Source organism: Poecilia reticulata, chromosome 1 (assembly GCF_904066995.2).
Source record: "Poecilia reticulata chromosome 1, P_reticulata-male-v2, whole genome shotgun sequence".
Classification (NCBI taxonomy): Eukaryota; Metazoa; Chordata; class Actinopteri; order Cyprinodontiformes; family Poeciliidae; genus Poecilia; species Poecilia reticulata.
Window position 1 is genome coordinate 25,429,412 of NC_088830.1, and position 26,881 is coordinate 25,456,292.

At 36.9% G+C, this 26,881-nt stretch overlaps 2 protein-coding genes across 6 annotated transcripts in view; both read left to right on the top strand.

The window, feature by feature from the left end:
• The first annotated feature begins 812 nt into the window (after positions 1-812).
• On the top strand, positions 813-18,972 carry LOC103467683 (mucolipin-1-like). 4 transcript variants are annotated; one of them, XM_008414287.3, is made up of 14 exons: positions 819-1,154; positions 7,102-7,376; positions 8,201-8,368; positions 8,585-8,741; positions 11,514-11,595; positions 11,845-11,941; positions 13,046-13,145; positions 14,569-14,675; positions 14,856-15,005; positions 15,666-15,767; positions 15,852-15,974; positions 16,198-16,404; positions 17,273-17,403; positions 17,591-18,972. In XM_008414287.3, the coding sequence occupies exons 1-14, from the start codon at positions 1,124-1,126 to the stop codon at positions 17,625-17,627; spliced, it is 1,767 nt and encodes a 588-aa protein (XP_008412509.2). In that variant the 5' UTR covers positions 819-1,123; the 3' UTR covers positions 17,628-18,972. The 4 variants fall into 4 exon arrangements, with proteins under 4 accessions (XP_017160436.2, XP_017160447.2, XP_008412509.2 ...); XM_008414297.3 differs by having other exon boundaries at positions 821-1,154; positions 7,105-7,376; XM_017304947.2 differs by having other exon boundaries at positions 813-1,154; positions 15,666-15,974.
• A 3,422-nt stretch (positions 18,973-22,394) lies between these two features.
• Positions 22,395-26,881, top strand: part of prr36a (proline rich 36a) — a 36,696-nt gene continuing 32,209 nt past the window's right edge. For both annotated transcript variants that reach the window (XM_081610052.1, XM_081610054.1), the window contains exon 1: positions 22,395-22,953. The gene's annotated coding sequence lies outside the window, so the exon portion shown is untranslated. The remainder of the gene's footprint in view (positions 22,954-26,881) is intronic.

The window sequence follows — 26,881 nt, forward strand, 5'->3', positions numbered from 1 at the left end:
TTGGACATTAAACTACGAGAAATTAAACAAAAATAAATATTTATTTCCTATCTTCCACTATAATTCTGTATCTCCAAGGCGGCTGTGTGGAGAGGAGCGTTAAGCTTGAACAGATTAACGACAATGACAGTTTCTTCTATTTCACTGAGAGCGAACCCTTTATCAACACCCTCATCTCAGGCCTCAAGGAAAACAATGGCTTGAAATCTGCAATCTTCACAGGTGGCATCATGGAGGCCATCCTCATCCTCAGCAGTTCAAAGTTCACTGTCACAAAGGCGCAACGCTCATGATGTTTGATGAGGCTGTAATCAGGAATTCAATGAGGTGTTAAAATGTTATCAAGATAACTAAACTGCTTATTTTATTCCAAAATGATATGTCAGCAATATCTACTGACTCCTACCTGAAGATTAAACATTTGTGTGCAAAATTCCCAAATATTTTTCATAAACTGCCAATGTAAAAATATATAATTTTAAAAATCCGAACCTTCAAACTGGTTGCAGCAGCAATTAGCAAACACCTAGTGAAACTATGTTATTATTATACAAACACCAACAACTCTAACAATCTTGTTAATGGAGAAACATTGCTGTGATGGCATGCTGTTAGAAAAAACAGGAGCCTCTTAAAGAGACAAAGGCCCAATTTCAAGGCATTAAATTGCTAAGTCAATTTTATTTTAAGTTATGTTTGATGTATATATAGCTGTGTGTATCGCTGGGGGTAACATAATTACTTGATTGTGCTATGAAACGTTACTACATAAAAATACATAATACTGCTCCATTAAGAAAAAGAAAGAAAGAAAGAAAGAAAGAAAGAAAGAAAGAAAGAAAGAAAGAAAGAAAGAAAGAAAGAAAGAAAGAAAGAAAGAAAGAAAGAAAGAAAGAAAGAAAGGAAGGTCCTGCCTCTCTGAGTCAGCTGATTACTTTTCGTCAGTCACGTGACCTGGCCGACCGGAAGTGCTAGTGAGCAAACGTCGAGGTAGAGCTGCTGGCGTCGCTCGGCAGTTCGCCGTTATAGGCTTGTAAAACTGGAATTTCTGTGACAGCAGCTTTCGTTTTAGTGTTTATATTGTGTGTTTTTTTTTTATGTTTTTGGCTTTATTTTAACCCTAATGGCAGCGACAAGACGGCGGAACTCCTCTGGTAAAGTGTTAAATGTTACCTTTTTAATGTGTTTTTCCGTTACTCTGCAATGTTTCCCTTATCTGTACAGAAACCCTTGTGTGTTTTTACGCAGCTTGGTTTTCTATTTAGATAAGGTAAGCCAGTTTTAGCTAGTTTTGGTATGTGAAACGCAACAAGTAGGTAAAAAGACATATTAGTTATTCGGTGTTTTTCTGCTGATAGGCAGAAAAACACCTGTCAGACAGTAGCGTTGGTGTGTTTGGTTTTGTTGACTGCATGTTTAGCTGGAAAACAGTCATCACAGCTGAAAACACTGCAGTAAATTTTCCAGTCAGAGATAATAAGAGAGCCAGATAAAGGGTATGCCAGATAAAATAGTAAGCACGGAGTTAGGTCAGACTGTGCTTTAAATCCAACTATTAGTGGCATCACTGTTGAGATTTTAGCTGTAATTATTGGATCACCTGATGTAATAACAACCACTACTGTGTGTAATGTCTGAGAGGTTGCAGAATGCTTCTGCGGTTTTTTTCTTTTTGTTAGATCAGGCTGTTGAATCATCCATATCCCAACATGTGAATGTTTTCATGCAGAATAATCACTTTCCAGGTCATAAGCTTCTTACATGCATGGATGAGTTTGCAGTTCTGCTAAAGAGTGTTGTTGGTGGCTGGAGTTGGGTTTTCCAGCTGCAGCTTCCTTCTCCTTTAGACACTCTTGAATTGTGCATAATATTTATTTCAGACTGTGAGGTGTGGTTGAAAACCATAAGCAACATCTCTGCTGTTTGTGAGGCTTTGACCTGCCGCTGTCGATTTGAGCTGATTCAATTATTTTCTAAAAAGAACAGTTAGTAATTTTTAAATTACTTTTTTTGTTTTCCTGCCATGAGCTTCCATAACTATGAGCAGCACAATGAGCAACTGGAGAGAGAGAGCAGCTGCTTTAAAACTGGGTTTTAGTGTAATTTTAAATCAAACGAAGAAGTATCCTTTGTTGTCCCACAGTGGGAAAATCCAGGTGTAACAGCAGAAAAGAGTGCATTGACTCATGTGGATTCACACAAATATAAAAGTATTCAAATATATAAAAACAACATTAAGAATCCTGTATTGTCCACTAAGGGTCAAATTGTGATATAAAATACTGTACAGTTATCAAAAATGAAATCCTCAGATTCAAGGAATGAGCAACAAATTAGGATTATTTTTTCACAAATGTGCAAAATATGTATTTTTGCATTAGAGACACCAGTACATGACAATATATGTAAAGTATAACATAAAAACTGAGATTTGCAAATACCGGCAGAAATAGTTTTACTTTTTATGGCTGTGCAATTGTAAAAAAAAAAAAGAAAAAAAGCCCTTCCTCCAATGTTTTAAAAAACATTTAAACTTTTGTGGTGTGGATTTAACTGTGGAAAAAAAAAATATTTAAAAGGAAATGATAAAAAGACATACCAAATCCTCTCTGCATCAACAATATAATATAAAAAAAGTTAATTTGAATCTTCTCTCAGTAACAACTCCTATACAAAATCATATTTTAGTACACCTGGGCCCTGCTAAAATTTTAATGTTTCTCTTGGGTTTTACTTTGAAGCAGCTACATGTTGCTGAAAAGTAAAGAATGTCTTTCAATGTTTGGGAATGTACAGCTCTTAATCTACAGATCAGTTTTTTGTGTTTTAAGTTCTCTATCTTTGGTGCAAGCAGAGGTTTTGAGCTGCCAACCTGTGGGTTGCATTTTGCTTCTGGAAGAGCAGATTAGATTCGAGCTCTGAGCTATTCCAGTCATGCCTCATTGACTGACAGTGCCATCGTTTTATTTATAAAGGAGACAGAGAACCAGAAGAACTGGATATTTTCAAACGTTCGCTCGGTTCAAGCGAACCTGGAGGCACAGTCAGAAATCTTCCCCAGTTTTTGCTTGATAGCCATCTGCTGTGATGATTGACACGCTTTTCTGATTGCAGATATGAGGCATGTTTGATTCTTTTGGTGTGGTGATCATGCAGTACCTGCTGCCTTTACAGCCGAGTTCATTTTGATCGTAAAGCAAATTAATAAACTCCAGCCAAGCTGCTTGTTTGTCAGGTTTTTCAGTTTGTATTTCTGTCTAAATTTCGCCAGGTGTCGACACGGGAAGTGACCCTTTAAATTTGGCTTTGGTATATTGCTGGAATCTAAGTGTGGTGCATGTGTGGTAAATATATATCACACATGTTTTTTCCCTTTTGTAAAAATTTAAAATGGCTTTTCAAAGTGGACATTTTTTGAAAAATAAATTGTAATATATATATTTATTATATTTTCACAGAACAACATTCTTATTATTTTTTTATTGAAATTATTGCAATAACCACACTCTAGCTTCAGCTTGGATCAGATGTTGTATTTCAGAACGAAACACAAGTTTCGAGATGATTAATCCTGACAAATCAGTAATTTAAATAATAATCAACAAATTTAATAATCATTTAATTGTTAACTGGATTATACAGACTCAAAAGAATCCTATTTACTGAAAGAACACGTTCACAGGAGAAATCAACAAAAACTATACAAAAAGAATATACATTTTGCATTTAAGATAAAATAAATAATTTTTTCTGTAAATATGTTCCACTCAAATCTCTTCAATTGGCATAGTTTTCACTTCCTCTGGTTCAAATTTCGTAAATAAATATTTTCTTTACCACCTGTTAAATACAATTATTGTTTCCAAACATCCAAACATAATCAACAGATTAGCCCTTTAATTTATTGAAGTCAAGCAAAAATGGGTGAGCTTTTCACATGTTGATGTTGGAAGTTATCTTTTTCCGCAGATGCAGGATTTGCTATAAATGACGAAGCTTAAGGAATGCTTTGTTGTTGCATTTTAGGCAATAAAATGTCTATTTTCTAATTTTAAAAAGGGATGTAATTATTTGTTTACATCTTTAATTTCTAACGTTATATAAAAAAAGACTTGAATGAATTCTTTTTTTGTTTGATTAATTGTCAGAAAAATCCAGTCTCTCCTGTAATAATAAACTGTTTTTTATTTTTATTTTTACCTCTGTTGCTTTGTAAACCCCCGCAAGGAAACAAACAGCGGTTCCACCTGATAGACGTTGACTCAGAATAATTGACACCATCTCAAACATTCCAGCTGAACACCTTTTCACTGCCATGTTCACACGATGGACTTTCATCTTCATTAAAATTTATGCTGAGTAATACTGAACCCAAAGCAGCTCATCTGTTCCCATTTCACTTCCCATTTGCAACATACATGCTGGTAAAACTGCTGACTTTATCGGATTCTGACAGGTCGCTGACTCGCATGACTCTTCTTCATTAATGGGAACTGTAATAAATTTCCATCATCGCTTGTTCAAAAGCTTGACCTACTTTTGAGTTTAAAACCAAAAGCTGGGGTCAAGTTGTAATTGAACAAACTGAATGTTCTTGACGTCTATCCAACAAGCTTGTCCATGAGAGGGGAAAAAAACATGTGACAAGTATTGGGAATAATAAGCCCACTCTGTGCTGAGTGGCTTTCCTGTTTCCAATCATAAACTGGCTGCTCTGTTATCTATACCACAGATTTACCAAGACAAACATGTCTACTTGTCTTGAATTTCTTTCTAAAACATCTAGATTCTCTTGATCGCTTTTGTTTTGCACAGATCACAAATTTCACTCGTTTTCAAGACACTCGTTTTCATCAGTTATTACATTAGTTGTCAGTTATTTTAATAAGCAATTCATCACAATTAATCAGATTGTTTCAGCCTTAAACAAACCGGAAAGATAGGACGAGTATAGACTTAATACACTCTGTTCTTCATAACTGCTTAAAAATGAAAAACAACAAAGTGGAGTGAAAACTGTGGTTAAAACTCTACCAGTTTGGCAGCATTTCAGATGTTTAAAATAAACAAAAAAATTCAATAATATTGATGTCAATTGACATGAAATGCATATGTCCTGACATGTTTTTCAGCCATATCGTCCAATAGTATCCTAAGGTTATATTGATATATTTCTACTGATGGTTGCTATATGCTTCAGTTGAGTTGAGTTCTGTCTCTGGCTGTTCTTTTACTGAAACACTAATAATAAAAAAAAGCATTGATTTTTCTTCAGCTCTCAATAATTTAAGGCATCCGTCACATTTCTACTTCTGGATATGGGCTCACACACAGCAGGCTCTTAAAAATATAGTTTCTCTTCAGTGTTGCTGATGTGTGTTATTGCAAACCGAAGGGATAAGTTCCACTTTTGCAACTCTTTCAGCGAGTTAAGGTAGAAAACAGCATTTGTTTTTGCCACTTTAGAAGATTACTCTTATAAAGTACACAGTCGTTGCAATGTTGGATTTTTGATGTGATGCAGCAGAACTGCACGCGGACATCAACGTAGGAGGTGTCAGAATCAGGTTAAAGTGCTAAAAGCTGAACGCTGGTTATTGACGCTGGTCTGTGAAGCAGATGGCTCGCCTTTGACAGAAATATATGTTTAAATCGTTTTCGACATACTTCATTTCTGGATGGCTTCTCTACGACTGGATCTGGTTTCAACTTTCCTTCCCATTTCTTTTCTTTTACCAACACTATTGTGGATGCAAACTGAAACCTGTCTGCATTGTTACAATGATGTGTTTGCTGGTTTTAAATGGCAGAAACTGACTTAGCAGGGCTGACCTTCAGAATATGATATGCAACTCTTATAAAGTTGACAGATTGTTGACATTAATTTATGCGGGAACGGCTCAGCATTGGGCAACACTGTCGTATTTTCATTTTTACTTTCTGTTTAGCTTTGGACATGTGCCAACATGTCAAGTTTATTTGTATACTTTTATTTGTTTTAAGCCTTGATTTATAGGGATTCAGTGTTTCAGCAGTTTTACAGTTTTCTGGGAGTTTGTTCCAGATTGGAGGAGCATAAAAACTGAATGCTACTTCTCTATTTTTTTTGCTTTTGTGTGAGTGAGTTGGCTGTTTGTTCACACTGCTGCACTTTACAATAAAACCACAGATTACAAATTGAGCCAAAAAGAAGTCCAATCATTGCATTAAACTTGACATGTTGACACCCGTCCAGAATATAATCCCAAAATCCATATCACCCATCCTTCTCTTTATATGGTGTCTCTGCTCTATTATTATTTATTAAATAATTATGCATTATAATTATTTTTTTGTGTATAACAAATAATCCTTGACCAAAATCTTAGAAATCTGACATCCCTAATTTAAAATCTAAAATAATCCTATTCCTCCCAGAGTCATTCATTTTAACACAGCCATAAGCAGTTCAACTTGTAACACAAACTTCAATGTTTGTGTTTGGATTTTTTTCTGTTTGAGCAGAAAAATATAGTTGTGCAACTTGTGCACAACTATAAGAAAGAAGGCAAAACCTGAATTGTTGTAATTTTTTTTGTTTGTATTCAGGCTTCACAGGAACAAGCATATTTTCAAGTTTGAATTCATTCATTTATTTATTTATAAAGCACTTTAAAAACCAAAGGCAACCAAAGTGCTGTACAGGTCAATAAGAAAATACAAAGTTCACAATTACGTGCTACTTTTGTTGCTCTCTCATTAACTCTAACAATGTACGCTGACGTTTGTGAGACAAATGTGATGAAATGTAGGAAAGCTCAAGAAGTATACTCGCTTCTCTTAGGATCAACAGAGGAGTTTAGAAACAGAAAAAACATACATATGAAATACATTTCCATAAATAAATATTTATTTGAGAGCTTTCACTTTTCTAGCAAGACTTTGTGTCAGTATTTAATCAACATTTAATTAACCAGTACTTTTGGTTTGAGATAGTTTCTCTTTAAATCCTGTCAGAATGACATATGAGTCTTTTGTTAGTATAGATTTTGTTTCTGAAAATCCAAACATGTGAACATATCAGAGTAAAGTGGCTCTTACATTGTATTTCTTTTGCCCCAGCAGAGCATACAGGCCTGTTCTCCCCAGTGACCCACTATGGCTCCACAGAAAACTGCAGTGACCATCAAGCAAACAGCAACGACAGCAACTGCAACAAGCAGAACTTTCCCACGGCAGCAGCAGGTCACTGGGTCGAGGCCGATCCAAAGGAGGAGGCCATTCGCAGGAAGCTGAAGTACTTCTTCATGAGTCCATGTGATAAATATCACGCCAAAGGACGCAAACCCTTCAAGCTGGTCCTGCAGGTGCTGAAGATATTTGCTGTCACAGCTCAGGTACGTCAAAATAATTCTTCCGTTTACATTTCTACTCTGTCTTAAAGCAGGTTTTTTAATCATTGTCAAGCTTTTCTAAACAGGCAAATAGAGAGGGCACACTGTGGTCCATGTGCAGCAGTTAGCAAGACATCCTGAGATATCGTGAAGTGCTTAAACTATGGGACTCTTAAGAGTTATTTTCTTTGTAATGCAACCATAAAAAATATTTCCTCCTTCTTTTGTTTCTGTTTTTTGCTTTTACATGTGAATAATTCAGATAAAAAAAGATGATATCAGACAAATGTAACCTGAGCAAAAAGCAGTTGTCAAATTATTGTTTCAGTTTTCAATCCAAGCTGGCACTTCTTGGTTTGATGTTATTATTATTATTATTATAGTTAGGGATGCACCGATTACAGTTTTTTGGCTAATTTCCTATCTTTAAAAATCCCGACCTGCCGATTGCAATTTTTTCTGATACCAATTTTTTTTGTCTGAAATGTTGCTAAATGTAGCAAGAAAGCCACTGAGTGGGAAACAGTGAGGTGACTATTGTTAACTGCAAATGTGCAGACATGACCTGGTGGCCGGTCTATCACTCAAACCTCTCTTATGGGAAAACAGAAGAGGACAGTGGTTGATTTTTAGGCTTTTGCTCTGGTAGATAAGATTGGTGGATATCTTATCAGGTAGATAAGATATCCATCTTATAAAGTCTTCTGGTCCATCAACATTAGTTCAGATAATTTAAAAGATTAATTTAGCCTCTCATGATTCTAACATTTGCTTTCTCTCTGTCCTTTTCTTCTACTTTTTTAATTTTTGCACCTTCTCCTGTGCAGTTAATAGTGTTTGGCATCAGTAACCAGGTGGCCGTCACCTTCAAGGAGGAGAACACAATGACTTTCAAGCACCTCTTCCTCAAAGACTACGATCAATCCTCTGATGACTCCTTCGCTGTTTACACCCAGAAGGACGTCTATGACCACATGTTTTATGCGATAGAAAAGGTAAGAGGACCACGAAGACTATTTTAGTTGACTTTCTTTTTCTGGTTTAAACAGCAAACACTGAATGAAAACATTGCCATCTCCTACTGAACTGAGCTGGACTCTATAACAAAAAAACTGTAGCAGAAGTTTCATAATAACTCACAATGATAGATCATTGCTTCTTGATGAAGGCCTGAGTTTTGCAGAATATTTCCTCATTTCCTTCCACTTCAGTATCTCACCTTACCAGATAACACAGTGGGGCGCTACGCCTACGTCTACCATGTCGGAGTGAACGGCAGCGCCCTCTCCCTCTGCCAACAGTACTACAAGAAGGGGCAGATCGATCCAGCCAATGACACGTTCAACATAGACCCTCACATTGTCACAGGTAAAACCAACTGCACCATGCAGAGTGTGAGTCGCAAACATACTGATTTTTTTTTCCTGAGAATTAATAAAGTTTTACCGACCAAATGAAGCCTTTTGCTAAACAATCTATTTTTCAAGGAAATTACACAAGAAGTTCTGTCACCACCTGACTTGGAGAAATATTTGGAAATCCTCTCAGTGAATTATTACTTTGCTTTTTATTTTAACCATTAAAATTAAAACTAAGATTATATGAATGGATGGTTGTACTGGAACTGCAATTTCATTGTCTTTCTGACAATGACAATAAAATTCTTCTGATTCTGATGAAAAGTGTAAAGTCTTATCTTGCAATATGCCTATAAAACAGTGGATCTAAAAGTAAAATGCCAGGTTTATGATGCCTTAAATCGATACTTCAAGCGTTTTTTGCTTTAATATCAGCATTACATCTGCTTGTGTGCAAAAACAAAACTTTTTGCACACAAGCCGTCTCCAGAATCTGTTGAAAATGACACAATCTGGTTATGTAGGCTGCCAAGAAGAAGCAGGGATTTCTACCATGTGACCAGATAAAATATAATACATCTTTATGTTGGAACAAATAATTATTGAAGTTGCTTGTGAACTGACAAGGTCCAGTAGGTTGACTTCACAACAGACACAGTCATCTTCATTGTATTTATTCTAACAAAAGAGAAAATCAAGCAGCTTCTGTCCCTATACATTAAATAAAATACAATAAATAACCCAAACAAACTACAAAGCAATAGCTCCCAACTAGAACATTTCTGAAGAAATTTAAACGAGGCCTGTCAAAGTGTGCCTGTCAGTTGGAACCCAGCGATCTGATGCTAAAAATTAGCATCAATGCTAAAGTAAGCTACAATGTACTCAATAGCATATGGAGAGTCACAAGCATGTTGAGTAACATGGACTTACTCCATTCAACATGTTAAAATTAGTGTATAAGCTAAAGTTAGCCAAAGTGCTAATAAATGCTCCCAGTGCTATGTGGGGTATAACTAGCATGTTGTCTTACATTGACTTCCTCCATTCAGTGTGCTAAACATGGCTAATAAATAAACAAAATAGCTAAAAAGCTTATGATTGGGAAAAGGGTATTGCTAATATGAGCCGTAGCTACATTAGCAATGTTTGTGCTAATGTTAATGCACACGTTTACTTCGTGGCACTTCGTTACCAAAAAACTCTCATCTCTTGAAACAAATAAATTTTTATTTATAAAACACAAACTATTTTGAAATACTTTTTATCTGCTTAGACACCAGAAATTCTCATTTGGTAAATTTTGCAAAAGTAAACATCGGATGTTTACTTCGTGGCACTTGGTTACCAGAAAACCCTCTGATCTCTTAGCAACAGATAAATGACAAATACTGTTATTGTTCAAAAAGCATAAGATTTCTTCTGCTCTTTTCAAATACTACTTAACTTGGACTACTCGACAACAACTGTACAATTGGTGAATTTGGCAAAAAAGTTTATGTTTTTGTTTTTTTTTGGTCATTGGTTGTGAATATATTATAAAACAGACATTCAACACAGTAAAAATCTGATTTATACTTTGTGGCAGTTCGTTACCAGAAAAAAACGCTCATCTCTTAACATCAAAATAATAAGTGATGTTATTGTTTATAAAACCTAAGCTCTTTTGAATTATTGTTTATCTTCTTGGACACAAGAAATTCACATTTTGGTAAATTTAGCAAAAGTAAAAATCAGATGTTTACTTCGTGGCACTTGATTACCAGAAAACATGCTAATCCCTTAGCAACAGATTGACAACAAATGCGGGACACTTTCCGGTCGTTTGTCCGTTCACAGTGGAGAACGCATACAGGTTACATAAGTTTGGCAGTGTGAACAACCCCGCAAATTTTTGCTAATTACGTCGCCGTGGTTACTCGAAGTGCCAACAGAAGTAATAGTCTGCGTGCGGAGATCCAGCCACATGTTTTGATATATATTTTGAGGTGTAGAGTAATAAGTGCCTTCCTATACTTTGCTATGGCAGTTTCCAATGAGCAGTTAGCAGCAGTTAATAGCAGTCAGCAGCAGTTAACATGTGCAAAATTAAACATAGCTGAAATGCCCAACATAAATAATCCTAACAGTTAAAAACGTATACAAAACATGGCAAAATTACTCACGAAACACTGTATATGATTACATTTGTCTAAAATACATGTTAAAATGTAATACTTGTAAAGAAAAAACACAGAGCTTATTCTATGACATACCCCAGTTACCAAAAGCAACAGAAAAAATGGGAAGGAGTTGTCCGTTACTGGTTGCTATGGTAACCACCAACTGCCAAGAGCAGCATAACAGAATTTACCAATAAATGTCTGGAGAAACGACTTGTTAACTAAAGAAAACAAACTCAAAGAATGAATAAGCAAATTTTGACAAGCTTCACATCTGTTGTATTGTTAAAATAAAACCTCTGTTACATAAAAAATATCAAACCCATATTTAATGCTCTTGAAAAATTCAGTAGGTTTCTCTTTACCATTAAGATTCCCTCCATCTAACTGTTTCTTTTTAAACATCCATTTAGAGAAAGTATTACATGAGCTTGAAGTTTCTGACTTCCTCATATAATGAGTCAGAAATGGCCAGGAAGTTGCATCACATCTTGCATGAACAAGCATATGAAACATTTAACTGGATCATTAAACATTTTATTGTTATTTTAACACAGATGGGCGATTATGATAAGTCACATAACTTAAGTGTCCTTCCCTGCTTGCTGTCTTGTTTTCAGACTGCATCGGCGTGAATCCTATGTCCGTCCCCCACAATCAGCTCACCGGCACCTACAAGAACTTCACACTCAAATTCCACAAGTAAGGCTTCATTTTTCTCATTGCTTTTGATGACTTTTTCAAAGTTATCTCTAGATTTCAGTATCAGGCCAGTCACTTATCTGGCCTGTACAAACACCTCACACAGCAAGCTTTAAGATATATTCAGTAACACTGACTCAACAGCGCTTGGTGTAAACACACAGCGCTGTGAATAACTTTTACTTCATGCATGTTTTGAGACAATTCTTGTTTTGTCTGGTTATGTGAATATTTGTTTTGTTTTTTAAGGTTGATTAATGTAACCATACAGTTCCAACTGAAGGCCATCAACATACAAACTATTATCAACAATGAGATCCCAGACTGCTACACTTTTCACATTACAGTAAGTTTACACTGGAAGCAAACAAGCATTTTTAATTCAAGAGTAACTAGAGGAGTAACTCAAAGACTCTGGTATCAGTGTAAGAAAAAAGACAGATCACTTTTCTAAGTAGTTTTATTTGTTAAGACATGTCAGGTAAGACACTAAAGTGCATGAAAGTAAAGATAAAAATTATTATGTGGGAGTCCGTCATGAGACGAGGCCACTTTTCAAAAGGCAAGCTGTCTCTATGTGGATAGAAATAACATAGAGACTGACAAGCATTGTTTACTGTGAACATGACATTTGCCGAGTTTACATAAAAACATTGATCAGAAATGTGTTTCTGTTCTTCAATGACCAGCAAATCAAAATAGTAAGTTTACAAAATATTTTACCTTTGTGCTGCTCATTTTCGGTCACTTACTGGTTTTTCAACTTAAAAACTAAATGAAACAAAGAAACTGGACAAAGAACTGTCTATGGAAACAGCAGATTACTATGTTCATCATTATTTTAGTCCTCATTTTTTCATTTTCTTGTCTTCATTTAAGGTTTTATAGAAGCCAAATTTTTCAATTTTCTCCGCAGTTGTGCTTCTTGTAGCTTCAGTATGTGGGTTAATTTTTCCATGTAAAATATTTCTTTCACAACAGTCATCCATTGAGGTTTTATTTGCTTTGTTTCCTTTTTCCATGGCCACAGTATTCATCACCAGTGGTCGTAGTACTTTTTAAAATATTATTTCTCAACATATTATTTTTTTGTATTTCCAAAAGATTTAGTCATTGTGGTGTTAATTTTACTGGACTGCTAAGAAATATTTTCCTGTGCCTTTGAAACAGTTCTGATCTTTCCAACATTATGACGCTAAAACAATGATCCACTTTATCCTGGTTTAAGAGTAGCATCACGATGCAAAAGAAAAGTCACGAACTGGATTTCAAGAAACGAATCAAAAACAGATCAAATCTCCTGGCTGGAAATAATTTATTCATGTTAAATCTGGTAGCACATAAGCCTTCACTGGTACATAAAGAAAATCATTGTTACAAATTGCTGAAATGTTTGTGAAAAGTTGGTGTAATATAATAAGATTTATGTATTGCTGATTCTTCCTTTCAGATAGTGATGGATAACAAGGCTCACAGTGGAAAAGTGAAGATCTGGTTGGAAAACAAGGCGATGATGAGGGAATGTAAAGACCCAAGTGTCTCTGGCCATGGTAAGTCACTAAGCCTCTCACTTCTGACCATTTCACATGTGCTGTTGCTTATTTGAAAGAGAGTATTTTATGATTTCAGCTAGAAATAAACAACATTTTGGCCGATTTTTGATTTTGTAAAGCTTTGACCTTCCTACTTCTGTTTTGGCAGATTCCAGTTTCTCTTTAAGAAACTTAAGAAAAACATTCAAAATATTAATTTCCATGATTTCTTTTGTGAGGGATCATTTCAAATTAGAGACACTGCGTAAGAGACTGAGTTTTACTATTTCTTCAAAACATACAAAATAATTCTTGTGTTTGGATTTTAAACTTTGTCTTTTCAGTCTGTGTTAGCGATAAGTGCAGTTAGCATGGTTAGCATTACTAAAGCAGGAGTATTCCTGCAACCGTTATAATCAAAGAGACATTTCTGTCCAACTAAATAAACTTGTTTAGAGCCACATGTGACATAATTTAAAAAAAAAAAAGACAACCCATGATTTCTGATGTAAAATTTGTTGTAATTTTTGAAGAGCTAAAATTAGACTTCAATTTTTAGGTTTCAAATAGAAAAAACAAAAGTTTTTAATGAGACCTTACATTTTCTGCTATGGGATAATGATATTTGTAGAAAATGGTATTTAAATAAAAAGTAAACACTTTCTAACCTGATGAAAAGGAAAATAGATCAAAAATATATTATTGATATTTGTAATAGGGGCTGCACAGTGGCGCAGTTGGTAGAGCTGTTGCCTTGCAGCAAGAAGGTTCTGGGTTCGATTCCCGGCCCCGGTCTTTCTGCATGGAGTTTGCATGTTCTCCCTGTGCATGCGTGGGCTTTCTCCGGGTACTCCGGTTTCCTCCCACGGTCCAAAAACATGACTGTCAGGTTAATTGGCCTCTCCAAATTGCCCTTAGGTGTGAGTGTGTGGGTGCATGGTTGTGTGTCCTGTGTGTCTGTGTTGCCCTGCGACAGACTGGCGACCTGTCCAGGGTGTACCCCACCTCTCGCCCGGAACGTTAGCTGGAGATACGCACCAGCAACCCTCCCGACCCCACCAAGGGACAAGGGTGCAAGAAAATGGATGGATGGATATTTGTAATACCAATAATATTTTGTAATACACAAAAGACAACAAAACAGCAACTTTTCTGCCTTTTCAGCCTTCCTGTTATCTACTGACAGGTCATGCTGTCTCGTGCTTTTTCACAGGCTGAATGAACAGCAGATAAATTTACAGATTTCTCTTGTAACAAATTTCAAGAGCCATACGTTCTAATCCATGCAGTAATGTAATTAGTGTAGCATAAAAAATGTTTAATTGTTCATGTAGTGTGAATCCCTTTGCAGGACCTTGCAAATGCAGTCCATTTATAAATGTTCAAAACCAGAATGATGTAAAATGTCACTGTTAATGTGTTTATTTTCTTTTAAACACAGCTGAGAGTTTCACACGTGTGACGTTCGACGTGATTGTTTGTCTGATGTGCCTGCTGTCTCTGCTCCTATGTGGACGCTCCCTGCTGCGAGGCATCATCCTGCAGCAGGTAGGAGGAGAGTTTCGTTATAACCAAAACAAAAACACCAACAGAACCTCATGAGAACTGCTTCATGAATGTCGCATAAAACCGAAAACACAAACGGAAAACCTGAATGGTGTTGTGTATGTGTGTGTTTGCATAAACGTAAAAGAGTCTGACGGTTTTAATGTTCGACTTTCTCTGCAGGAGTTTGTTAAGTACTTCAAGGAGACTCTGGATCGTAAAGTGTGCTGGGCGGATCGGCTTGAGTTTATCAACGGCTGGTATATTCTTCTCTTCATCAGCGACATCTTTACCATCACAGGCAGCATCATCAAAATCTGCATCGAATCAAAGGTCCTACAGATTTTCACTTTTATAGATTATTACTTTTATAAACTGTGGAGTACTTATTACTTTAGACCAGCGTTTAAAACAGAAAACTGCTTAGTTCATTACTTTTAATGAAAGTGGAGTACTCATTACATTAGGTCAATATTTAGCTACTTTTATAAACTGTGGAATAGTATTTTATTACCTGGCTTAGACTAACATTTTCATACTTTTAATATTGGAGCAAGACCTAAGAGGAGGAACTCATCTTGGTTTACAAATTTAGAGCAAACTTAGAAAGTACCATCTACTTAACCCAGAATAAGAGTCAAAGCTAGAGAACCAACATTTAGTTTGATCAGAACAAGAATCCAGAGAAACCTCTACCGGTTTATAAATTATGGACTATTATTCTGATCAAACAAGGGGAACATTATGTAGTTTTTGGTTTTGTTGTTTTGTTTGCATTTCCTCCTAATTCATGTAAAGCACATCGAACTGCCTTGTTGCTGAAAATGTGCTATATAAATAAAATCACCTTGTCTTACATCAGCGTTATTTTTATTGTGTTCCTCTAGGATGTTCCTGAGGTGTTAGTTTTCTTCAACACAGCATTTTGATCTATAAGTTCAGGTGCTTCTTTATGTTAAAAATGTGTCGTCCATCTTGCTTTTCTCCTGACAGACTACGTCGTCCTATGACATCTGTGCCATCCTGCTGGGGACCTCCACTCTTTTGGTGTGGGTGGGAGTCATTCGCTACCTCACGTTTTTCCAAAAGTACAACGTAAGTCACGGATCCTCTGGCTGTTCTGTAGGCGAGCGTTCCTTTAAACATTTAGTTTGCCTGATCTTTGCTCTCTTTTCACAGATCCTCATCATCACTCTTCGAGTTGCGTTCCCTAATGTGATTCGCTTCTGCTGCTGCGTAGCCGTCATCTATCTGGGTTACTGCTTCTGTGGCTGGATCGTGCTCGGACCGTACCACGTCAAGGTGAATAAAACAAACATTACTGACTTGATTGTATTAACCATGAACATTATGATTTAAAAAAAAAATACTTATTACACCTTTTTTAGGTAGCTTGTACGGCTATAATTTTGTTTTCATTCTGACCTTAGCACATTGTTCGACTTTTAATTCCCACCTTCGACTCGGCTTTCGTCAAACTACGTTCATGTAAACAATCTTCATCTCTGTTTTTCACCCCCCACAGTTTCGCTCTCTGTCGATGGTGTCAGAGTGCCTGTTCTCCCTCATTAATGGGGATGACATGTTTGTGACGTTCTCGGAGATGCAGGAGAGCAGCACTCTGGTTTGGGCGTTCAGCCAGATCTACCTCTACACCTTCATCTCCCTGTTCATCTACATGGTCCTGTCTCTGTTCATCGCTCTCATCACTGGAGCCTACGAGACCATTAAGGTGAGACACTTATCCAATCAGAACAAGAAGGGAAATCAAAATCAGTGTACTGATGATGTAAGAGATTGTTCTTTCTGAAAACTGTAGCAGACACATTGCATTTCTGCATAATGTTTATCTGGTTAGAACTGAAACCAGAATTTTACTTCACTGAATAAAAAAAGACACATAAACCTTTTTTTTCCTCATTGTTTGAGGTTAAATCAGACCAAACTTCTCTTGTTTCAGGTCCACTAGGATTACCAAAATTATTTCTATTTGCTAAATAGAAATAATTTTGGCACAATAATGAAAGATGTCTTGTGTATTTAATGTATTTAACCCTCAAATTAATTTAAATGTGTCAGTTAAGTTTCCAAAGAAAGACATCATCATCTGAGCTTAGTTAGCTGCTCAACCTCAGCTAAACAAGGTTGGTGGGATCAACAAACTAACTTAATCTTTAGTTACCTAGCAACTCACTCACTCTTTGGTTACCTAGCAACAACCTGTTGATTAAATGGCAGTTTCTGGTTTCTTCACTATGCCTCATAGCTGCTTAAACATAAAAAAACAATGGTAACGAGATAATCTGTAGGTAAATGTATGATCTTGAAGACATTACTGTGTAAATCTCTGACATATTTCTACTCATTATTGTGGCATTTATCAAATAGAAATAATTTAGGTAATTTTTACAATAAAATAAGAGGAAAAAAGGTGTTGGTGTTTCTATATTTGGTGTACATAAACTTCTGGTGTCAACTGTACGTCTGATTTATCTCTCTGAGATATATATAGCACATCAGTAGTACACAGCAGAGTACAGAGCGACTGGGAAGAGTGAAATCTATACATAACAGAAGCGTGTTGTCATTGATTTCCCCAGCACCAAACCCAGGAACCGATCCACATCACAGATCTGCACGCCTTCATAGCCGAGTGTACAGATGCACCAACATCTGGCAAGTTCAGGGGGGTGGAGACGTCTCCCTGCTCCTTCTTCTGCTGCTGTGACAGGTGAGCGCTTCGCTCATAAACCCCAGAAAATACTCAAATAAGAAGCATCTTTTAAGATGCACCAAACAAAATCATGTATGTGGAGTTTACGTACATGAATCAGGATTAAAATAACTTTCTGAGTCTTGAATAACATTTTGTTGTTTAGTTTAAGGTCTGAAACCTCTTTTATGCTTTGACTCCTCAGAACAACGACATATGAAGACGTCCTGCTGGTGAATTGAGGATGGCCTTAATAATCTGAGTGCTCACCAGCTCCCCCTGCTGTCCAGCCGTGTGTATTGCGCACATGTGGACCAAACAGTCGGTACTGAAGAAGGAGTCTGGATCTACTGAAGGATCTACTCTCTTCCTGCTGGCACTTTGTGTTCGTTGAGAACTGAAGGACTGAACATTTCTAAATGAGCATTGCAGTGTAGCATCACTGAAGATGACTGCACAAACATTTCTGTTAGTTTTTATTGTTTTTAGAAAAATCTCAGTATTTTTTTTCTCTGTGTTTGTGATTCTGCATTGCTGATGCAAAAGCAGCACAAACTGCTGATGCAGAAATGTTACGGAAACTGTTTTTTATATTCCTTTACTTGATTTTTTTTAAATATACATATATATATATATTAGAAAATGTCGGATTGAAGACAATAGGTCGTTTTATTTAGTAAAATTCATGAGATGTATAACTAAAATGAAGACAACAAAGCTTCTGTGTAGAAGCTTTATTTCTTATGAATTATGATCAGATTGATGCAGATTCAGTATAATTTTCCTACAGCATTTCCTGTTGCAGGACAGTGTGTGTACCACGTGTTGCAGACACACTCACTCACTCCGCAGTCAGACTGTGTTGCAGTTGGTTTGTCCTTCAAAGCACTCCAAAGTGTGCACTTTTCTATTAAATGATGTCAAAACACTATGGAGACTGTGATACTCCATTGTATATAAGTTAAAATGTCTGCAAATCCCCTCCACCCTCATCACTGTAGAGAGAGAGACGACACTGATGGCCATTAAGAAATTGGATCTGACTTGAGTAGCCGGACTCTGATTAGAAAACAATGATGGAAAACCATGGCTAACAATGCCTTCTCATTGTGACTCAGTTCTTTCCCGTTAACATAAAGTTGTCTCGTCTAAAACAGTTGCTGTGGTGGAGTCCTGAACTAACAAGATTTCTTCTTTTCTTGTACGCACAAAAGTTTGAAGAGTCTCAGGATGAAGATGTCTGGTCCAAAAAAAGGACTGAAGTGTTTCCTCTCGTGTTCAACATATCAGCTGAATCATTTTTTAAGTTAATTGTGCTGTACTATAATAGATTTTTAAAATATATATTTTAAAAGTGCCTGTTTTATCAGTGGCTTTAAATTAAGGATCCATTATTGTCTTATTACTAAGTGTTTCTGCTTGACTTTAGTGTTTTATGTTGAGTTTCTGTGTTGATGTGCCTTTACTGTACCTCAGATAAACACTGTGTGAATTGCTGTTCAGTCAACTGCTTTGTGTCATGTACAGTATCTATTGATCACGTTCAGTTCCTCAATTATGAATAAAACTTTCTGGGTCACCTCTTGATTTCTGCCGTTTTCGTTTGTCGTCTGAATGTTGCTGTAGTTCTCCAGTGTTGCCAGCAGGGGGAGCAAGAAGTTCATGCAACGCTGTTCTGGGATCAGATTTCTGCCTGCATAAATTGGAGAGTGTGTAGGTTTTTTTTTAGTATTTTACACAAACTATACACGTTTTATTGATTTTTTTCAAATAAAAGTTGCATAGTTGCAGGATAAAAATTGACATATTTTTCAGAAGTCTTACATTTTCTGATACTTTTATTTTTGTATATGAGGCACACAATTTTGGATTTTCATTATCTGTAAGCAATAATCATAAAAATTACATGAAATTAAATTTTTAAGCAAAGCCTTGGAATATTTCCCTCTAATCCATATGAGTTTAATTTTTAGAAAAAAGCTACAATAAAATTGAGATTTTAAACTTTTGAGCTGTACTCGTACAGTCATATTCAGTAAAAATTAGAATATTATTAAAGAGTTAATTTATTTTAGCAACTCAATTCATGAACTGAAATGATCTGTAGATTTATTACATAAAGACTGGTGTTTTCTGGCCTTTATTTCTGTAAATTTAGTTGATTTTGTGCTTAGAGCTAATGAAAAGATTTAAGATCAGAAAATTACATCAGACCAATCTGGGGGAGGAAACATTTTAATAAAGAAATGTGAAGTTAATGAAAGATATGTTAAAACTGTAATTTATGAGCTACAACTCTCTTTTTTTTGGACATTTGACTCAAAATGAGGTTAAGTAAAATGTTTTTACAGATAGTCATTTTTTCCTCTCCATTGTTGGCTAAAAAAAAACAAATTTTTGCTCCAACTTTGCAATTTTCTGGGAAGGCGAATTAAACATCTTCTTTCCTCTCGGATCGATTTCTCTATGATTGGCTCCATTTCCTGGTTACTTCTCCAGCAGCCTTAGGAACAGAGGTATCACAGCTTCTCACCCACTTAAGCTAATATCATCTTCCATTATGTACTACTCCGACTTTACCTCATGTTAATGGGTCTGTGAGAGACCGAAGGAAATGTTCGCAGTTTTATGCATCCCACAAACCCGGCTCATCTATCTCTCCCCATGCGTGGACATACAGAAGCTTTCCTCAGTGACTTTAATGCAGACTGAAAGCCCAGAGGAAGTAGCTAATTCAGAAGCAACTAATGGTCTGTCAGCTGTTGCTTCTGTGTGCTAATGTAAGATCCTTTGTTGATTCCCAGTTTGATCTCAGTTTGAATTGAAATATGCTCCATTTGCTCAATTGTGACTCTGTGTTTGAACTGCAAGGCCTTTATACCAACAAAGCGCCTCGGATCAAACGTAGGTGCCTGCGCCAGCAAGCCTTTCCTTTTCCTGCTGTATTTGTGGGCTGAAATAATAAACTGTGCAGTGTCTTTTAGTCTGCGCTGTGATGTGTCCTGCAGCCCACACACAAAAGAATAGGAAGATCTAAAAGAAGCAGGTCTCTCCAGAAGAGCCTTTTGAGGTTTCAGCCAGTCGTAGTTCTGTTTAGGATTGGAAGAGCCCGGTTCTGAGCCACACCTCTGGGTAACAACATTATGTAGCAACATTATGAAGCTATCTGGAATGGATGGAGACCATTAGTGTCAGGCTTTAGGAGGAATTACACAGCAAAAACACAGACTCTTACAAAGTACTTTTGGTTTAGTTTCAAGTGCAAATATCTCATCACACGTGAAATAAGACAAAACGATCTTAAATGTAACTTCTCAGCAAGATATCAGAGCTTATTTAAAGAACTAATGCCAAAGGAGCAATTAGTTCCTTTGGCAGATTTTCTTAATTCATAAAAATATATATTTTCCAACACTTAATTTTACCACACTTTTCAGTTTATAAAGACTTCAAAAGCACAGATATCTCCTTCTGTTTCACAATTATGTTGTATTTTGTATTAGCATGAGATCAGTTTTAAATACATGGAAGTTTGTTGGAATAGGTTTCCTTGACTGCTTGACTGAGATTCTGGTGAAACCATGGCAGATAACTACTGGTTACCAGTCACTCCGATTTCCCATCATCCCTTTCTTTTTACGCCAAACGTCTTTGTTCTTCTTTCTCAGCATTTCAATGCAGAAAACAAGAGTTGATGTCTGAGTCTTTTCACCCTAAAAGTCTTTCCGGGGAGCTGTAGTCTTCTCTGCGTGTTTCCCTCTTGTCTTCCTTTTCTGTGCTTGTGTTTTTCTGCAGCTGCATGTTGAAGAATCAGCATTGACAGAAAAAGCATTTAGCTTTCGTCCATTCAAAGCTTGTACCATAGGAGAGAGAAAACTGTAGGAAACTTTGGGAACAGGAAATGAACAATGTAAACCTTACAAAGACTTTCCCCTGGATCAAGTTTCAACTATCCAAATTTCAGAAAACAGACACTCCTTTATTCAGCTCTTGCAGTTTAGTGTCTTGGATTTTTTTTTTTTTTTTTGTTTAAAGCAGGAATTAAACACAATGGTGAAGTCAGGAAAAACCCCAGCAGGGAGGAGTTAGTGTGGAGAATCACTGATTTATCAAAGTACACTGAAGTTTTGGACAAGTTCAGTCTTCAAAATATTTAAAACCAAGGCTGGTGGAGGCAATTTTACTCCTGAAGACTCAACTCAGACATGAACTTTTACTAGAAGTGGGAATCAGTGGCGACTGGTGAAATAGATTCTTGGAAATAAAAGCTTGTCATCATTAACTTTATCACCATAGCAACGCAAAACTTTCCAGCAGTTTCTATGGCAGCGGCAAAATTCTGAGAACCCCAAAGATATTAAATTCACTGATCCTGATTGGTCAAAAGTTCTTGTTTTTCCCTAGCAACCACGCACGATTGGCTATTTAGATTCTCTTCTGGGGTGATAAACGTCAAGACTCTCTTTCTTGGAAGGCTACTTTTTACTTTTACTTGAGTAAAAATATGTTGAAGTAGTGCTACCCTTACTCTGAGTTGGGTAGCAACTAGTTACAGTAACTTGTTTGAAAAAATGTACTTTTAGGATTATTTTGACGGCATCATACTTTTTGCTATACTTGAGTAATTTTATTATGAAGTATCGCTACTCTTATTTTCTGACTTGAGTAAAATTTCTGGATTCTCTACCCACTGTGAGTAACTTCACTGACTGAAAAACAAACATGTTTTAACCAAATCCACCTGCAGTTTTTATAAGGTTTCAAACGTTTTTTATTTAAATACATGGAAAAGATTATTTTTGCATTATTTCATTTTTTGTTACTTATATGAATTTTTGTCATTTGTCTCCTTAATATACCAAAATTTCCACTTAACTTTATATTTAGTTATATTTTTAAATATTACTTTTTACCAAATACTTTTTTTACTCCTTCTTGCGTATTTTCTTGGATGGCTATTTTTTACTTTTACTTGAATAAAAGTATGTTGAAATAGCGCAACTCTTTCTGAGTGTAACTCTGGGTACTCTGCCCACCCCGGGCCCTGTTATGAAATAATCCGCCTCTGTTTCAGTGAACCACTAATATCCTCTTAGCATCCAGGCAGTGCATGGAGACTCCCCTCTGAGTGGGCGGAGCTTCCTGCCTGGACTCTCTGACTTGGAGCTCGAGTCTCATTTTGACGTCACCTTTGTTTTGCATAACCACCACCGTTTGGCGGCTTTGATTGGACCGTTTACAGGATTTTAACTCCATATCTGTTTTTTTTTTTTTTTTTTTAAATCTGTGCAGACCACGCTTCTTCGTTGTTCTGCAGCTGGACGCTTCGTCACCGCCTTCCTCCTCCTCTTCCTCACCCCTCCCCACCCGGGTCCATCCTTCAAGAAGGAGAACCGCCTGTCGCCGTTGAAACGTGGAGGGAAGGGCACGCGGAGGGACGCTCGCATCAGGGCGCGCGGCTCCATTGTTAATTTGGTGCCGGTTTGTGTCGACATTATTTGGTTCTGATCCGGAGGAACTGCTCTCATCTTCAAGTGGTGCTGAAGAACAACGTCGGCGGTCCAGAAGGTAACATTTTCTTTAGTAACGCTTTGTCGTTTCTGTTCAGGGGTGATTTAATTTAAGTCACGTCTCGGCACCTTGTCGTCTTTGTTTTCTCTGCTGAAAGAAGGTGCATATTGTGTTTTTGTGTTACGTTTGTTTGCGTTATTGGAGTAGCCGGCTTGTAGCCAGACGGCTCGGGTTCGGCTGGGCCGTGGTTAGAGTAGCTTTTCCTCCAGAAAAAGGACATTGGTGTCTGTGTCTCCGGCGGTAAAAGAGGCGCCTGGGGTTGCTTGGCGTTCAGTTTATTGACTAATCTCATGTGCTTCACCCTGCAGGCTCCCTTTGCGCATTATTGCTATTGTTCTGTCAAGGCTGGACCGTCCTCTTTTTTTTTTCCTGCTAAACCAGGGAGGGGAGGTTTGGTGTTTTTGTTTCCAGAAACAAATGGTGTTATTAAAGCTCCACTTGAGCCCCCCTTTAAAAAAAATCATAAACAATCGGCCTCCTGGGGCCACACTGAGGCCCCTTATGGGGTCCCATTAGTGCAGAATGTGTCCCTCAACTACCTGCTTTTAAAAGAAATGTAATTTCCTTTGTAATTGGGGATTAAGCGCCCTATATTGAGTATTTAAATTGTAAATCTGTCTGGGAAAAGTGTACATTTCCTCATAACTCCCTGCTAAGATTAAATCAGGTTTTCATATTTGCATCCAGTGATCTCATTATTGACTGTTCAGAGCAGAGTGAAAAGGGCAGTCTATCGGGAGTACAAATCTCAGTGATGGAGAGATGCTGGTTTGGCTCGCAGCCTGCATTACATAATCGGAGTGTTGTGGACATGGCTGGGTGTGGTTGGCAGGGTTTAGATGTGACGAGCTGCACTTGTCCTCCGGCTTTGGCTTTAGACGGATGAGCGTTTGACAGGAGGAACCCTCAGCCGGGCGTGGGATGTCTTCTCGCTTTACCTAAAACAGGGGTGTCCAAAGTCGGTCCTGGAGGGCCGGCATCCTGCATGTTTTAGTTCTCTCCCTAGTGGTAGTAACGACCTCCTCAAAGTCTATGTTCTCCTTGGGCCTTCTAAGGAGCCTTCATTTAATGCAGGTGTGCTAAACCTGGGACAGAACTAAAACATGCAGGATGCCGGCCCTCCAGGACCGACTTTGGACACCCCTGACCTAAAACTTTACTCACCTCCCCCAGGGTGTGAATTTCATCCTTTTTGTGGTTATTCTGATTGCTTGACCAGTTTCCAAAGATTCACTTCAGAAGCTTAATTTCAAATTAATTTATCTCCATCTTCTTTTTTTTGTCAAAACCGGTTCTTTTTTTTCTTTTTTTTCCTAAGTCACTTCTGGCGAAAAAGAAAAAAAAAGACTTGGGACATTATTTTAGAAAGCTAATGATGTATTAATCTAAAACTTTTGGCCCCAAAAGACAGGTTTGTATTTCTGGGTGTGAAATTGGTGTCAAACATCTGTGCAGGAAAAAATCTTCGTTTTTTGCTGCTACAGTTTTAAAAGATATTGCCTTCAAAGGCCAACCAACAAACCACATTTACAAAATGATACTGAATTTGGTTTGTGCTGTTATAAATTTTAAAATTGAAAAAAAGTGCCTAGAGATCAACCTGCCCTTCCCACACCACATTGACAAACTCAAACTAAATTTATACAAATTAATTGTGCTGCTTTGTGAAGCTAAAATTTAAACTCTTTGTAGCACAGTTGATTGACACTTGGTTTTCTTTGACCTTTGACCCCTGAAATATTTATGTTTTAAAATGATGGCTGCACAAATTTAATTTGTAGGTGGATGAGGCAACCTCACTTGGGTGATAAAACTCTTTAAGCTTGAATAAATGACTTGTATTGATGTTTTAACGTTTAAATTCTAACTTTCTGTAACAGATTTTAGTTTTAATATTTAACAGGCTCTGTCTTTTGTTTGGCGTGTTCAGATGTACGTTTTACTTCATCACAGCTTTCCCTTTCAACGCCTCTGTTTCCGTTTCCCTCTTTCCTTTTCCTGATGTCACAGCAGCGCAGAGGAGCTAAGGAAACATTTTTCTTTTATTCAGAAAATCTGCTGAACTTTACGGCTCTCATTGATTTAGTTTGCAGTAGGAAAATGAAAAGTAAATGGTGATAACTCGGGTTTTTTTTACTGACTTTTTTAATTTAGTACTTTGAAATTAATTGTAAATTGTGCATCTCTGAAAGTTTGTGTTCATTGTAGGGATGCTACTGGTCTTTAGCTATCGATTAATTAGTTGGATAAAATTTTCACATTCTGCAGATTTTTAGCAAAAACATTTTGTTGCGTAAAATGCGATAACATGGCATTTCTTTAGTGGATGCTTTTCTTCTTTTTTTCATAACCATAAATGCAAAATGTATATATTTGTACAACTTTTGGCTTAATTTCTACTCTGCTTTCTTTCAACAAATTACCTTTTTTGTGTCTGTATCCGCGTTCTAACTGGAGGATTATCTGGACAAAAGAGGATCTACAACAAATATGAGGCAGTAACAGAAATGTTTTGGGAAAATTGTGGCGTGTGACTTCTGCTGCAACCAACACTTTACTCTTGTCTTTTAAGCCCAGACATGAGCAGTTCTACTGCTGCCTCCATTTAATTCTTTTCTTAAGTACAGAATAATGAATGGTTTTACAGGGGTGTAATGATGCCTAAAGTTCACAAAAAAACAAACCAACTTTTTTGAAGTTCACAAAAACTCCAAAAATCTAATTTTGTGCAGCATTTTTATTCATTTTTGACACAAACTCATTATTATTCTTCATCTCTTTAGATCTTAGGTCAATGCTTCAACTATGCAGGATTTGCAATAAGTTTGTTTCCCAGTTGCTGTGATTGTGACGTAGCTCAGCATAGTAGCCATTGGTTGTTAGAGTGGCGCTTTGAGCCTCCTGTAAGGTCAGAACATCTTGCAGTGCTTGCATATTATTCATTTATTGTGTGTCATTTATCCATTTCTACTGCATGATTTTTGAAAATTGCACATTTTATATTAACGGTTAGCCTGGCTAGCTTTGCTATACGACTAGTTGAGCACATTTCCTATAGAATACAGATCTTCCTCGACTTAAATTTCAAAGGTTGGTAGCGTTTACGAATCCATCCTGTGTAGAAAAATGACTTGAAAGCTGAAATGATAAAAAGTAGCAAATTCTCGTTTCAACCGTCCTCTTGTCTCCTGAAAGCCTCTTCCAGCCTAAATGAACAGCAAACGTGTAGAAAACCTTTTAAACGACACATAAAGGGACTAACGTTGGGATTTCTCCCTCTGTAATGGCTTCAGCACCTAAGACGGCGTTTCCCCCAGTGTATTATAAGCCTGGCGGGCCACCAGGCTTTACTTATGCCCCCACCAGGCTAAGCATTGCTTATTCATTTAAGTTTTTTTTTTTTTTTTATGTTTGCATTTTTTAAGACTTTATAGTTGGTGTTCAGATATTAATCTTCCAATCTTTTAATAATACATAATTACCAAGTGATATTTTTACATTTTCTGTCAACTTAAAAAAAGAAATAATTAACTCAAACATGGCGGACCGCTGGATGAATGACTGCCTGAGCACCCAACCACTGGGTTTATCAAGTTTTCTGGGGGAAAGCTTATAATAGTATTAGTGCAATGCCTTGGTAGTGTTTGATTAAGCTTGGACAGATTAGATTTTTGAGTTTCTTTCTTTCTGGCTGAGTTTATCAATTTGGGATTGGCTAAATGTTGCAACACTGAGTGTAAAAGCTGCTGTTACATTTATACAAAGCTCACGTTTCCTACTTTTACCCGTTGGTGTTTTTCCCTCCTGCATTAGAAGCGTTGCATACTTCCAGGTCAAACTGCAGGAGCTCACCTTGAAAGTATCAGATCTCTGGTTGGTTAAGGTACATTTAACACAGATGTCCTTGTTTGCGTACTGGAGTACT

Bases quoted from the DNA above. Each gene is read 5' to 3' on its own strand.
- LOC103467683 (XM_017304947.2), top strand. From the start codon at position 1,124: ATGGCAGCGACAAGACGGCGGAACTCCTCTG. The intron at 8,742-11,513 runs GTAAAACCAACT...TCTTGTTTTCAG, and splicing joins AGACCCTCACATTGTCACAG to ACTGCATCGGCGTGAATCCT. The intron at 13,146-14,568 runs GTAAGTCACTAA...TTTTAAACACAG, and splicing joins CCCAAGTGTCTCTGGCCATG to CTGAGAGTTTCACACGTGTG.